The sequence below is a fragment of the Centruroides sculpturatus genome, unplaced genomic scaffold, assembly GCF_000671375.1.
Source record: "Centruroides sculpturatus isolate CEXI.00-Female unplaced genomic scaffold, Cexi_2.0 scaffold269, whole genome shotgun sequence".
In the NCBI taxonomy this organism is placed as follows: Eukaryota; Metazoa; Arthropoda; class Arachnida; order Scorpiones; family Buthidae; genus Centruroides; species Centruroides sculpturatus.
In genome coordinates this window covers 318,722-334,378 of record NW_019384601.1, presented here as the reverse complement: position 1 = coordinate 334,378, position 15,657 = coordinate 318,722, and the positions used below count along the sequence as shown (strand labels likewise).

General features: G+C 28.1%; 1 protein-coding gene across 3 annotated transcripts in view; it reads right to left on the bottom strand.

The window, feature by feature from the left end:
- LOC111625000 (crossover junction endonuclease EME1-like) overlaps nt 1-15,657 on the bottom strand; it is a 36,109-nt gene that overhangs the window by 14,763 nt on the left and 5,689 nt on the right. For all 3 annotated transcript variants that reach the window (XM_023368009.1, XM_023368012.1, XM_023368010.1), the window contains exons 3-6: nt 14,655-14,816; nt 5,799-5,969; nt 3,894-3,986; nt 2,403-2,512 (exon numbers count right to left, since the gene is read on the bottom strand). In XM_023368009.1, the coding sequence (XP_023223777.1) occupies nt 2,403-2,512; nt 3,894-3,986; nt 5,799-5,969; nt 14,655-14,816 (536 nt within the window). The remainder of the gene's footprint in view (nt 1-2,402; nt 2,513-3,893; nt 3,987-5,798; nt 5,970-14,654; nt 14,817-15,657) is intronic.

Sequence of the window (15,657 nt, the reverse complement as noted above, 5' to 3'; positions counted from 1 at the left end):
CTGTCCTGGGAATAGATGTGAAATCTAGGATTATCCCAAGTTTCGGCAACAAAGTTAGTCCTATTAGGACGCAATTAAGTATTCCATTTCGGCGACGTTAATCCAAATAAGAGATACTTAATTTAATTAAATTAATTTAATAAGACCGTTTGGCAACAAAGTTAATCCAAGTAGGAGGCATAGCACGAACGTGATGGGTTAAGGAGCCGGTGACAACTGTAACTGTCAGAGGAACAGGCGGTGACTGCCTCAACAGACTGTTAATTGTTATATTAAAGTAGGCAGCATACAGCTGGGAGGCCAAAAGGTCATAGAAGTTATTTTCTATAGAAAAGTTATTTTCTATGACCTTTTGGGTTCTGAAACATTACCTGCCCAATGAATAGTAACTACTGTGAACATTTCTAAAACCAAGTAAGGTCAACTATCTACAGGAAATACCGAGGTATTCTTTCCATGAGCATGTACTTCCTGCAAGACAATTTTCAGGCCTCATATAGTAAATGAAACCAGCATGTTGCTTCAAGGTATGTGGTTTGAGGGCTTTCCACACCCTCCATACTCCTGACTTGTCACACTGTGACTTCCATCTCTTTGGAGCACTGAAAAACTCTACAGAATCAACATTTCCACTTTAACAAGGAGGTTCAGTCTGTGATGCATGAGTGGCTCAGCAGCCAGCCAAAAGAACTTTATATTCCTGGCATTCATGCATTTGTATCCCACTGACATAAGCACACTCATGCGAAGGGGGGTATTAGACACTTAGACAAGTAAGCTACACCTTTTCTTCATAAATATGCATTCCACAGTTTTGTAGTTACTTAATGACTGACCCTTGAATTTAAAAATATATACAGTTCAAAAACAATTTGGGGTCTTTATACTGAAAATGCATTAAAAAAAAACTCTAAATAACTTTTGCATTTGTCTTCAAATTATGTATTGTTTTAAGTAAATTTTCATCCTGAATTTTTATTGTTATAAATTTTAGACAAGAAGAGCATATAAATATTGATGTCACTTGTGTTTAATTGTGTTCCTGTAGCACAAGAAGGATGTTTCTATTGAAATTATGCAGTAGAAGTCCATACTTGCAAATTTATTATTTGCACACTTTGCCTATTTGCAATTCAGTATTTTGCAACCATTTTTTATCATCATGAAACTCAAATTTATTTGTGGAGGAATTAACAAAAATAATAGGCTATAATAACAGATAAGAAGAAACAATTTTTGTTTTTGCCTTAAACATGTTCTATTACAATTCATGTCTGTGATAGTGAATACAGTAGAGCGTCGTTTATCTGAAAGCTGGTTATCCGAAATGTCCGTTATCCGAAAGCATTCCAGTCGGCAAATTTAAATTTTCGCTAGTGCTGTGGCGCTGCAATCTTCGGCTATTTCTTGGGCTACTCAAATATTTTACGTTTTTGATACTAAATTAACATCTGAAGTATAATTTTTTATTGTTTTTATATTTTTCAATAAATTTATTTTGTTTGTACAAAATAAAAAAATAATTTTTAACGATACAAAGTCTTCGTTAGGCTTAACATTGACGAAAATTCAACGTGAAGCGACACGCAACGGAGAGAAATTTCAACATGGGATAAATTAATATATTTTTTCGTACATGATTCGTTATCCGAAAAATAAGTTATCCGAACCACCCCAGTCCCCAATTGATTTGGATAAACGACGCTCTACTGTACTATCTATTTGCAGTTTGTCTGTATCCATCTCTTTGTTTAAACCAATGGATCAGACTTTACTATGCTATATAATTCTTTAATCTTACTTTAAATATAAATATAATATAAATGTGCTAAAAACTGTAAAATTTGCAACACGTTTAAATCTGAATCAGTCCATTATATTTAAAGTAAGATCCACAATTTTAATATGGAATTATCCACTAATAAGTAAACATTGTTTTATATTTTGTGACAACATTTAAAACAAATAAAGTTCCATCAAATGATAATTTATTATATATTTGTTATCTTCATTCTTGTAAATTATGTTCCAAATTAAACAGAAATGGTTATAAATTATTTTAGTACTTTCAGAATATAAATTATCATCATGAATTAAAACAATTTTCAAAATAGATATCACAATAACAGACTAAAATACGGATGTTTTCTTCAATGAAAAATAAACCTTTTATTTATAATATCTTTGTTTTTTATACTTATTAGTTATCTTCAAGCAGAAAATAAAGGAATTTGATTGACTTTTAATGTAATATATTGTGAATATTTTACAATTTTATTAGTAGTATTGTAGTAAATGTTTCAAAAATAATATTTTGTCTATCAAGCTAAAGAACAAAGTAATTACATTAATACAGAAAAATTTTTAGATGAATCAGAAAAAACAATTGCTCAAACAATTACCTGAAATATTTTTCTATTCCAATAGCAACATAAGTTATTTTCTTCTCAGGATATATAGTTTCATAATAAGTTGTTAATGAAATTAAACTATTCATATTAACATTTGATGGCTGAAACATATTATATATTTATTATATAAGACATTAAATAATAAAATTTTATTGAATAAAAACAATAAAACTGTTAATGTTAACTTATTAATAATAAAAAAAAGTTTTTATTTTAGCATTAATAATGGTTTACTAAGAATGAAAATTAAAGAAACTTTTGTAAAACAAATCAACTTAAATAAAAAACCAGTAATCAAAATATTAAACTTAGCAACATTCATCTTACAGCATAAAATCATTCAGATTTTGTTGTGTGCAAAAGAAAATTAGAGTTTAATTTATTAGACAAACAAAATTAGCAACATATAACAGTTCTCAATATCTTACTGAAATATTTTCTAAGTATTGTAATGACAATATAACATTACAAAAGTTTCAAATCATTAATACAGGTTGAACCTCCTTAATCTGGCAGCCTAAACTGCCCATTGTTGGACTAAAGAAGATGCCAGATTACAGAAATTGACTTTTAACACCTCTACAGAAACACGTAACAAGATGCTTATTTCATACATATTGCAGAATTATCAAAGACAGAACCAAGCTTCAGGAAAATTATAAAACCATTAATGTTTCCAAACAAAGCTTTTATTGATTCATGCAATATAAAGCCTAAAACCAAAAATACTTGTAGTTCCTGAAGCTGGGATTACAATAGAAGTCAGTAGATTCTTCATGATCAACACTGTCTTCAAAAATGCAAGGTCATTTGGGTCTCTATGTTCATCACATATGTGAACATAAGAAGCAGAGAAGGTGAAGCAAAGTAGATTTTCTATGTTATAATGAGTCTTTGAATCTGTTATTAATAATTTTCTTCAACCACTGTTGCAATGTCGCTTGCTTCTGGTACTTTGGCTTTCTCTTAATTAATTTCCTTGAATCAGATAAGTAGACATATGACAGATCCTCGAACTAGTTGGTAGCAAGTCCAAACCATGCTGGGTCATAGAAGTTGTCAGACCACAGAATGCCAAATTAATTAAAGAGATTCAACCTGTAGGTGCTATCAATTTGAAACAAAAATACTTATAGTTTCATTAAATGTTTTCTAAGAATTATGTTGTATAATCAATATAGATGAAATTAATTATTATAAAAAGTATTTAAAGTATAGCTAGAAATTCAAGATATTTTGATTGAATATAAAACCAGAAATCCTAAATGTATTTCTAATGCATTTATAGAACTCAATATAATTTTATGCCTTTTATGTGTAATTTGAAATATATCTTTCCTTTAAATCACATAATAAAAAACTTAAATAAAATAGATGTGTAAATTTAATTCTAAGTAAAATATCTGTTTTCATTATGTGAATTGGAATTATTACTACTTCAAAATAAACCATTTCAAATAATTATTAAAATAAATTATAAACCTGTTTCATTTCTGCAACCATATCAATAAACTGAGATGTTGGAAATACTATCAACAAATGCTCCTCGGGTACTCTTTCCACAGTTCGATTTACCTAAACATTAAATTTGTAAATAATATTTTTATAATATAAACAATAATAATAATAAAACAAAGATTTCATACTTTCTTAACTTAAGTTAAAACATCAGTAAATGATAAAACAATAATAAATTATATTAAATATGTACAAAATAGGGTTTCTCAAATGGGATCCCGGTTGTATTTCTAACTCAGGAAAAATCCCGCAAATTTCTTAAAAGTTAACTTTTTTCTTATTTTGTGTTAAGGTTGAGAAAATTTTGCAAATAGAAAGTATAATTAACTCATAAACTGTCAGAATACATTTGTATCTATTAATTTTTTACTTATTAGTTTTTTTAAATTTTTGCTCATTATGGCATGTCACAAATGGTCAATAATCAATATGTAGCTTATTTGTGGCAGGACTCTGAAAATTCTTTACTTGTCAGAACCTGTAATATCTGGAATAATTGTTTTTATGCTGTCTTTAAATTTAATTTTCCCAGTAGCTTCAATAACTGCATAACGCCAGGTTNGCTTTTTGGAATCTGACAATACAGAGATTCCACTCCGCCACTAATATTCGAATATACAATAGCAATCTTATTTTTTTTTTCACGTGTAGTTAGAAATTTGTAATAAGATACGCAATGCGGTTATAATAAAATATTGCGCGATTATTTTCGTATAATTAAAATTAATATGTATTTATTTTTTAGAAAATACGAGGGAAGCGGCGCTTCCACTGCTTCTAAAGACGGCACAACATCCGTCTTCTCTTAAATGCATTAAAGACGATTCCACTCACATGAATTGAATCGGAAAGGGCATTCTTGGTAGCAGGACTTTTCATTAGTAAAATAAGAACCAGATCGAGTGATTGGAGTATTGACCATCTTTGCTTTTTAAAATCCTATTATAAAAATTTACAATGATATTTTGTATTATGTTTTATTTAAAAAAAAAACGAAAATTACCCTTTAAGTTAGAAGTTTGAACTAAGTTCATTTTTTGCTTTAAATTTTCAACTCAATTCAAAGCATTTGTTATTGTTGTATGCAGTTTCCAGCAAACTTAATAATTTTTTTCTATTTGTGAAAATTTCTACGTAATTCAAAGGTAATTTTTAATATATACTTTACACAGCATTATTAATATGATTTTGGAAGTTGCAGAACGTATTAAATTACTTTATAAAATGAAAAATAATTATATCATTTGATTTCAAGATATTTTGTATATCTTAAAGATAATTAATTCTATCCTGAGATTTCCCAGGGTTCCAGGAAACAGTTCACTTTTTCCCAAAATCCTGAGACAAGAAAAAGACCAGGAAATGAGAAACCCTAGTACAAAATTACAAAAATCCAATGGTATTAACTAGCAAGAACAAGCAATACAGAAAAATGAAATTTCCTTTCATCAATACAATATGAAAAACTCATCAGGATATACTAATACAAATTATACTCAATAACAAAATTGAGTATATTGGTTTACTGATATTATTAATATATTTTCAATATACAAGTGTGCGATTTCTTGAAATAGATATAAATTAATATCTATTTCAAGAAATCACACACTTGTATATTGAACTTTAATCAGAAAATATATTAATAATATCAATAAACCAATATACAAAGACATTTAAACTGTTGATGTATCAATAATTGAAATTCTTCTAGAAATAAGTGCTATCAATTATTCAAATATGAAATATCCTTAAACATTATTAGTTATTTAATATATTTTGTATCTCATTTATTTACTTTTAAACTTACATTAAAGGTTGTATAATAATTTATATTCATATTGTGTATTTCAGTAAATTAAAACAAACCTTTCCTTCTGCTGAAATTTTATGGCCAATAACGTCTCTGAACCAAAGAATACTGGATTTTATTGCATTATCTTCCACTTTATACTTGATTCCAGATTCTTGTAATACTGACCATAACTCACTAACATTTGATAATCCTTCAATTTCATTATCTATTTCCATAGATACAATCTGTAATATTATTATTACTATTTAATTATAAAATTTATCAGATAATCATATTAAAAACTGTCTAAAATTATATTAAATTCTCTAATCATATTAAAAAATGAAAATTAAATGAGAATCAAACATATAGGGAAATCTATATTTATAAAATAAGATAATTCATTTAAAAATTAAAAATAAAACATCAAAAATTTCTGTTAAAAATGATATTTTGAATTTTTGAAGTTTTCAATACAGTAGAATTCAAATTGAAAAAATTTAAGCCAACTTTTCATTTATACAATAAACTTCTATTTCCAAATACCTAATAATATTTATACATAAATCTTTTGTAGTAACCCTATACATACAGTCTGTCAAATAAATACCAAGAATTGTTAAATAAAATATAAAATATTGGTTTAATCATCCAAATTTATTTTGTCACATTCAAAATAGGCCTTGTTGATGCATTACACTTCTGCCAATGAATAATCCAGTCATAAAAACACTTCTTATAAGCACTTTCCAATATGACCTGCAGCTCCCTCTGCAAATTTTGCTTTATTTCTTCAATCTACTCCTATGTCTCAACAAAACCCCAAACTCAAGTTACCACAAAGTGGTAATTTGTTGCAGGGAAAAAGTCACACAGGGCCATATCTGGTGAATACAGTGCTTTGTAGCTGACATTCATTGAGTTTTTGGTTAAAAATTTGCCTACAAGGGTCGATGGTGTGTTATCGTGGTGCAACGTCCAAAAATTGTTCTTCCACAATCTAGCCTTTTCTGGTAAACAGTCTCTCTCAAATGCCTCATAACACCCAGGTAATATTGTTTGTTGACTGTTGTTTCTCTAGAAGAAATTCCGAGTGGACAATACCATGACAGTCAAAGAAAACAGTGAACTGTTTACTTTAATTTTTGAGCAACTTTGATATGGATTTTTTGGTTTTGGCTCATTCTGAAAGTGCCATTCTGAAGCTTTTTGGCTGGTTTGCATGTCAAACTCATAAACCCACGTCTCGTCAGCCTATTATAATGTGTTTCATGAATGTAGGATCCAAATTGACTCATTCAAGCATGTCTTCAGTAACCTTTTTCCAGTGCTCTTTTTGAAGAAAATTCAGCTCCTTCAGAAAAAGTCATGTTGCGAGATTTCTCATACCCAAAACATCAACTAAAATGGTGCAAACAGATTCATGAGACATGTTCAGATTCTAAGCCATTTCTCTCAAGCTAGAATGACAATTTTTCATCACCATTTCTTTCACTTTGTCAATATTTTCATCGATTGAAGATATTGAAGGTCGACCAGAATGAGGCATGTCTTCCACCACTTCTCGGCCATCTTTAAATGCTTTGTACCACTTTTATGCATGTCTTTTGGGTAAAGTTGACTCACCGTAGGCCTTCTGCAACATTTTCAATGACTCAGCACAATAGATTTTGTTGGCAACACAAAATTTAAGACAAACACTTTGTTTGATATTTTTGTCCATTTTAAAAATTGTAATGCACACTTTAAATTCAATAATTAAACCAATGGTTGTAAATAAACTGGTTGACAGATAATGCTACAAATTCACATAATAATTAAGTACACTAGTATCAACTTACAGCAAAAAGTTTGTTTTCATATCTTTTTACACAAGAATTCCTAGTACAGTAGAGCATCAATTATCTGAATGTTGATCAACCAAAACATCAATTAACCAAAAGCTTTCCAGTCAGCAAATTTAAATTTTCACTGGTGCTGTGGTGCTGCAATCTTTGGCTGCGTCTTGGACTACTCCAATATTATTTTTGTTGGTGTGCATGTTTTAGCTGGCAGCACTGGCGCGACCATGAAAGGGTACTTAAGGATGTGCCAGGATTTGAACAAATTTCAATATGGGATAGGTTAATATATTTTTTCGTACATAATCAGTTATCCAAAAAATTGATTTTCCAAACAACCCCAGTCCCCAATTGATTCGAATAACCAATGTTCTACTATCATTGGTTATTCGAATGTATCGGTTCACAGAATGTATTTTCAGCAATATATGTTCATTGAAAATTTTTATTTATATTAGTCATTAAAAATTACTCTCACACAATTTTGTTGTATAAACTATAATTTTAACCAGGGCTTTGGAATCAGTAGACTAAGTCCCCAACTCTGACCGATAGAATTTTAGAAGGTTGACTCCAGAATTCTGCCTCTAAATAATAATTTAGCATATACATTGATTATGTTAATCCAGAATGGCATTTCATCATTACAAAGTGAATCATCAGGCTACTTAACACCCTTGTAATGCATAGTAATGATTATTTGCATATTGTATTACATAATTTATGGACAGTATCTATGTAATACAATATGCAAATAATGTTAATTTTAACTAATGGAAACAAAATCTGCTTTTGATTATATAATTAGAGTTCAATCTATATTACTCAATGTACATCAGACCAGACTTAGATTGTTTACTTGAAATTCCATTCAGATTATGCATATATTTACTTGTTAATTTAATCTTTGTTGAACAGTGTTCAATAAGAGCGAGCATATTCCAAACAGTTTTATTATGAAAACAAACAGGTCTATGAGAATGCAGGTTTTATTACCTAAAATACTAATTCCCACAAAAAAGTTTTTCTCCACTTTGTAGTAAGTTAACACATTTCTACTTGAGCCCTTTTCTGCTTTTGCTATTAATACATTTATTTAATATTTAAATTACAATACATTATATTTTTTGTAAAATTTTAAACACTGATAGAAGAAATCTATTAGAATTAAATCTTGCAATATGTTGCAACATCAAAGAAAATTTAAATATCTATTATACATTTGAAAAGCAACAAAAAAGGCTCAAAGTGAAATTGCATTGAAATTTTTAAAGTGAGGCAATCTTTGTTAATTTGATGTTTCATATGATGAAAACTTTTCCAATTTTGTTCATTTTTTTTATAAATTTGTTTAAAATGCATCCACTCTAATTGTGTTTAATACGTGATTTGGCTTAAACAAATTTATAAAATATATTTATGACCATCTTTTGAGCATATTGAAGACTTCATGAAAATACCAATTTGTCAAAACACTGATGATCAAAACACATGATAATCTAGTTTAAATAAAAACACTAGGTTTTAACTGAAAAATTCTTTGCTTAGTAAACTGATCACTAACTGCAAGAAGTAAAAATAGTTGCAATGAGTGATAGTTATAGTAATGAACTGTCACTCACTTTGATTAAACAATAATATACAAGTAATAAAATTATCCATATGGTATAGTTGAATTAAATTTTTTAGAAAGTAATTTCTTAAAGTACAGGTATCCCTTGTACAACACAATACTTCTACAATATGGTTTTGCTCTAACATGGTTTCAAAATTGGGGATACCCAAAACTGGGGAAACCAGTACAACATGACTTCTGTTTTCACTCTAACACAGTTTGGGAAATCCTCCATACAAAATTTCATAACTCTTAAGTGTAAACTTTGTTATTCAATATTTTATTTTATTCAAGTAAGCACACATGTCATCTCAAATTTGCAATAAATTTTAGAATATTGAAATTTTCAAATTATTTTGTGCTTTTTGTCAGGTTTAATCTGATGTAAAGTGATAGGGAAAGGAAGAAAAAAATTGCACTAACTTTTCTATCAACCAGGTATTATTGTTGCTGCTTTCAGACTTTAGCCCTTAAGACTGTCACTGTGTTTTCTTTTTATAGATTAATCTTTATATTTAGTAAAGTTTATTTAAGCATTTTTAGGTAAGTGTTATTAAACTTTTTTTTAACTGTAGGTATTATTTCATTCATAAAAATGATGAATAAAACAATGGATGAACACAGCAGATGAATAAAACAAATATGGAAATGCTGCTGATTGGTACTTGAACAATTTGGTATTCAAACACAAATTCTGGAAAAAAGTCAGTACTTGACTGAACAAACATGACCCACTAGAACAACTTTTTGATTAATAACATATTTTTATTTCGTCATCCATAAAAATAAAAAATATGAAAATGTTGCTGATACTTCTGATCAACATCAACAAAAAAGTTGAGATGACAATGATACTTTGTAAAAAGAAAATTCCCTTGTTTAATTAAAATTCATATGAATGCACAATACAGTACTTTTATTTATGACTGTTAATTAATTATTGATTGGAAATAAAGCATTGATTGCTTTAACAAACATGTTTCTCATAGTAACGAAAAATAATAGTATTCTTTTGCTAACTTCTGGAACCTAACCCTATGTTTTGCATTAATCCTTTGTTTCATATAGTACAGATTCACATAACATGGCACTTTTTTGGAACATAACTACTGTGTTATACGAGGGAAACCCGTAATTTAGATTTAACTTAAAATTTTAATTAATTTTATATTATTCATGTTAATTATCAAAAAACTATATAAATTTAATTTATCTGCATAAAAAAAGTAAAAAAATTGTTATATTGGTAACTGTTTTTTCTGAAACAAATTTTTATGAATTTTAATGTATTTCTGTAAGATAACGTCTTAATTTGCACAAATTATTTTCATTTTTTTTTAATGCACCTTTCAAAAATATAATCCAAGTGAATTACAGGTGTAAGGTCAGGAACACACATGAGTAAAATTTGGCTTAAAATCTAGCATAAAACAGAAAACGTAAAAATTTTTCTGAAATTTTGGCTGAAATGTAACTGAAAATTCAGTAGAGCATGTCTCTACTTTTTTTACGCTGTAAAATTTTATGCCAAAATTCCTCCAATAAAGAGGTCTTTTCTATGATGTCAAAGTAAGCACATGGTTTTCATTCTAGTAATGGTGGCAATAAGGGTTAACCCAACAATTGTATCGTGCTCGAGTAAACAAGGAATTAATGAAATAGAGGACTTCATCGAATCCGTTCGACCCCATCAGTGCCTCTATGACAAAGAAAGTGTCACTTATAAAGACACTGTGTATAAACAATGTATATGGATGGCCATAGGTGCTAAATTTCAAATAACAGGTAGGTCTAGTAGAATCAATATATAGTATTTAGATCACACGTTCTTTATTTCAATTCGTAATACAAGTCTATTAATTTATATTTTCTAAATTATAGCAAAGGCAGTGGAGAAAAAGTGGAAAGTGCAGAGAGACTGGTATATGTGAGAGAAAAAATTAATAAGATGTAGCATTGTAAGTGGCAGTGGTAGTGCAGACATTTATAAACCAAAATGGAAATTATATCCTTTAATGGATAATATATTGGGAGGATATATTGGCTGCTCAGAAATGTGAGTATTAATACATTTACTTCACCAGAATCTACTTGTAAGACACTTTACCATCATTAATTAAAATAAACATTTATCAAAGGATACTGGTTTTATATTATTTGGTTGGTCACTTGATTATATTAAAGTAGTGATTATAGTAAAATGTAATCAAACTCGATATCATTTACCATTTACAACTGATTTCAAATGTTTTTATTAGGGTAGATAGACCTATGCCTAATCTGTATACGTAATATCTTGTTATTATCTATATCTAATTAACTTAATATTGTATATGTGTATATATATATAGTTGTTGTTATTACCTATAAGTACTTGTTATTATTTGAAAAATATTTTGTCTTAATTTTATCATAAATTGTTTATATGTGGTAATTTTGTTTATTTCTTTTAATACTATAAATAATGAAACAAGAATTGTTGAAAATGATAATTATGTTGACACAGAGTCAACACAATTATCACCAGTAAATTTTTCTCAAGTGACCAATGATGAAGAAATTGTTAATATTAATTAATGAAGAAATTGAGTCAGATCAGTAAGTTGTAAATAAATAAATAATAATAATGATTATAAAAAAAATTGTTTTAAATAAATTATTTAAAACAATGGAGTCAGAATTTTTCAATCTTATTTAATTGTACTGTTTCTTCTTTTCTGACTTATGAGGACTAAAAGTTTCTCAACTCTAAACCATTTACTAAAAATGAAATAAAATTAGAATTAAAAGGTTAAAAAATTAAAACAGTTTTTTGTAGAGAGAAAAACACTTTTTATTACTTCACATTTATTCCCAAATGCATTTCACCAGTTCACTGGCCTCTTCAGTAGGGCTTATACATACACAATATAGTTCAAATTGCCAACTATGATAAATATCCATTACAGTTTCCTACCCCACATTTACAACTTTTTCTTTTTAAATTTTCATGTACTCTCGAATAGTACAATTAAGTAAGAATAATAATGATTTTGATGAAAAAGAATAAGATTTTTAATGCATAGATTTTGTTTCAGACCATATCAAAGCAGTGACTCGAGTAAACCTTTTGGTTGACAACAAAAAAGAAACAAGAAACCAGATACAGATAATCAGGATAACAAAGGATTAGTATAATAATGCTTTGTTGTCGTTATCATCAACGTCAAGTGCAATAAATAGTTTTTTGGATAGGAGTTGTAAGTTCAAATTTATGAATATAGGCAAAATATAGTACAAAACAATGACAGATTTAAAAGTTATTTTTTTAAATTTTAGGTTCTGTGTCACAGCCTGACAACATTGATTTATTTTGTGAAGCATTAAAATTAAGATTGAAAAAATTGGATTCACGGGATCAATTCAATGCAAAAAAAAACATTGAATTATTAATGTTAGACATTGAAGGTCAAGAGAAATATTTTACATAATGTAATTCATTAGTCGTGAATTTTACTCACCTCCGTGTCCGTTGATGCATGCCAAACAAACCCAACTTAATCCAAGTGTCCATGCGAATGGAGCCAAACATTGGTACGCAAGTAATATATTTTCGTCGAGAGAAATGTTATTCTTTACTATAGATATTGAAAATATTGATAACCCCATCAAAACAAAAGAAGAAATCCAAAAGACAATTAAGTTTTTCTGAAAATACACAAGAAAATCTACTTTTCGTAACTGTGAACGTATATGAATTCATAGGTTTGAACGAGAGTTTTTGATACATAACTAACACATTTTTCTGCTTTAAANCCATCTTGGCACCATAAACCTGGTTGAAAATTAAAATTATTATCATTATAATCAGAGAAGCCTGGGGGATTGTAAATACTTGCATTTTCTGTCAATAAAAAATTGTGTAAAATAAGGACAGCAGCAACTATTTTTCTTATTGTTTTCTCACTATAATTGAGTGGTCTTTTAAAAATTCTAAAGCACACCAACAGAATTCCAAAAGCATTTTCTACTATTCTTCGAGCTCTACTAAGGCGATAGTTAAAAACTTTTTGGGGATGAGTGAAAGCTGATAAGGTCTCATTAAATGAGTATCTTGGATAAGGTCTCATTAAATTCTTTTTAAGAGGAAAAGCTTCATCTCCAACAAAGAAATATGGGAATACTTTATTAGAATTTAATAATTTATTTTCATTTGGAAGATTTAATTTTTCTTCTAAAGGCTTTTTTGCAAAAGAACTTCTTTGAAAAATCCCACCATCATTTTCACCACCCGTGAAACAAAACTCGACTGAAATAAATTTGTATTCATAATCAGTCATAGCTAATAAAATTTTGCTAAATGATCCTTTATAATTATAATTTAAGCTTCCGCTGTTTTTTTGGGCATTAAACTAGTATATGCTTGCCATCAATGCTCCCGCAACAATGTGGTAGCTGCCAACGAGATTCAAAGCCTTTAGCAATTGCTTTCCATTCATTTTCAGTATCTGGCATTTTCATGTAATCATTCTTTAAATTGTTCCAAATAACCTATAATAAAAATAATAGCAATTTATAAGTTAATTGCTATTCAAATTTAATAACAATTTTAATTTATACCTTCGTAGTTTCTTTGATTATTTTAGCAATTATCAATCGTCCTATTCTAAATAAGAAACTTAGGCTTCAAAATGTCTCACCCATAGCAAGAAATCTAAAAAATTATGTTTTATGATAAAAGTATACTAAAGACCTAACTAATTTTACAAAGTATGAAAGATTAACAAACCATAATGTTACAGCTAATCTGTCTCTAGCAGATATTGCTTCTCTCCATCATGTATTTTTCTTAGTTATATTTCTCTCTATTTTTGACAGCAAATATTCGAATAATTCTGGTGACATTCTCAGAAATCTGAAGATTTTAAAATTTATTATTTTGAAATAACCTCAAAAACGATATGTAGAAAAATACAACTCACTTACTGTATATAGTATTCACCATCATTAAATTGTAGTTCCGGAATCAACGAATTATTAAATCCATGTAAATCACACTCTCGAAATAGCTTTCTAACCCACCAGCTTCTTTTTTGGTGTTTTTTAATAAAATCATTTCTTAAAATCATCAATGATTGAGTAGAATACAGCCACCAACAAATAACAACATCAGATACCAACGGTGCCATTTTGCTAAACTACATATGACGTTGTTACATTTCCGTTTCCTATTTGGCCAAAATTTTTACGTATGTGTGTCCCTGCTTAAAAGCGTAAAACAGAAACTGAACTGAAGGCTGATTTCTGATTCAGTTTTCTGCCACACATTTTTATGCATATGTGTTCCTGGCCTAATGTATTTGATTAACTGTAAAATTATAACATGCTTCATTTTTGTTAATTTTGTTTAAAAAAAATATAAATGTAGAAAAGAAAATAAGTTCAATTGACTATAATTTAAAGTTTACAATAGTAATTATACAGAATTTTCATACCTTTAAAGCCATATCTGGTTTAGAATAGGATCTTATTTCTTTTTCAATTTCTTTTAAAAGTTTTTGTTGTTCTTTTTCAAATTTTTTCTGTTGTGTTTTAGAACCTTTTTGCAAATTCTTACATATTACATTCATATCATCATTTTCATTTTCAGAAGTATCCTGTTAAAATGCATTAAATTTTTAAATAAATAAGCATATATCATTTTCTCATACATTACAATTGATATAGTTAAAAAAAATTAATTTTTAGAGAAAAATAAAATAAAAAATTAATAAACAAATAGCATAAAATGTGTAATTCTGAATATATAAAATTAACACCATAATTGTATAGAAAATTATAAAAACTATACAGTTTTAAAATGATCTTTTTTAAGTATTGAATTATTCATATGTTAATTCTGATGATAAACATATAAATGTATGTAAATTATATACAGTAGAGCGTCGGTTTTCCGAAAGAATTCCACTGGGCAAATTTAAATTTTCGCCACTGCTGTGGCGCTTCAATCTTCGGCTATGTCTTGGGCTACTCAAATATTTTACGTTTTTGATACTAAATTAACTTCTGAAGTATAATTTTTTATTGTTTTTATATTTTTCAATATATTTATTTTGTTTGTACAAAATAAAAAAANGCAATCAATGCTTTATTTCCAATCAATAATTAATTAACAGTCATAAATAAAAGTACTGTATTGTGCATTCATATGAATTTTAATTAAACAAGGGAATTTTCTTTTTACAAAGTATCATTGTCATCTCAACTTTTTTGTTGATGTTGATCAGAAGTATCAGCAACATTTTCATATTTTTTATTTTTATGGATGACGAAATAAAAATATGTTATTAATCAAAAAGTTGTTCTAGTGGGTCATGTTTGTTCAGTCAAGTACTGACTTTTTTCCAGAATTTGTGTTTGAATACCAAATTGTTCAAGTACCAATCAGCAGCATTTCCATATTTGTTTTATTCATCTGCTGTGTTCATCCATTGTTTT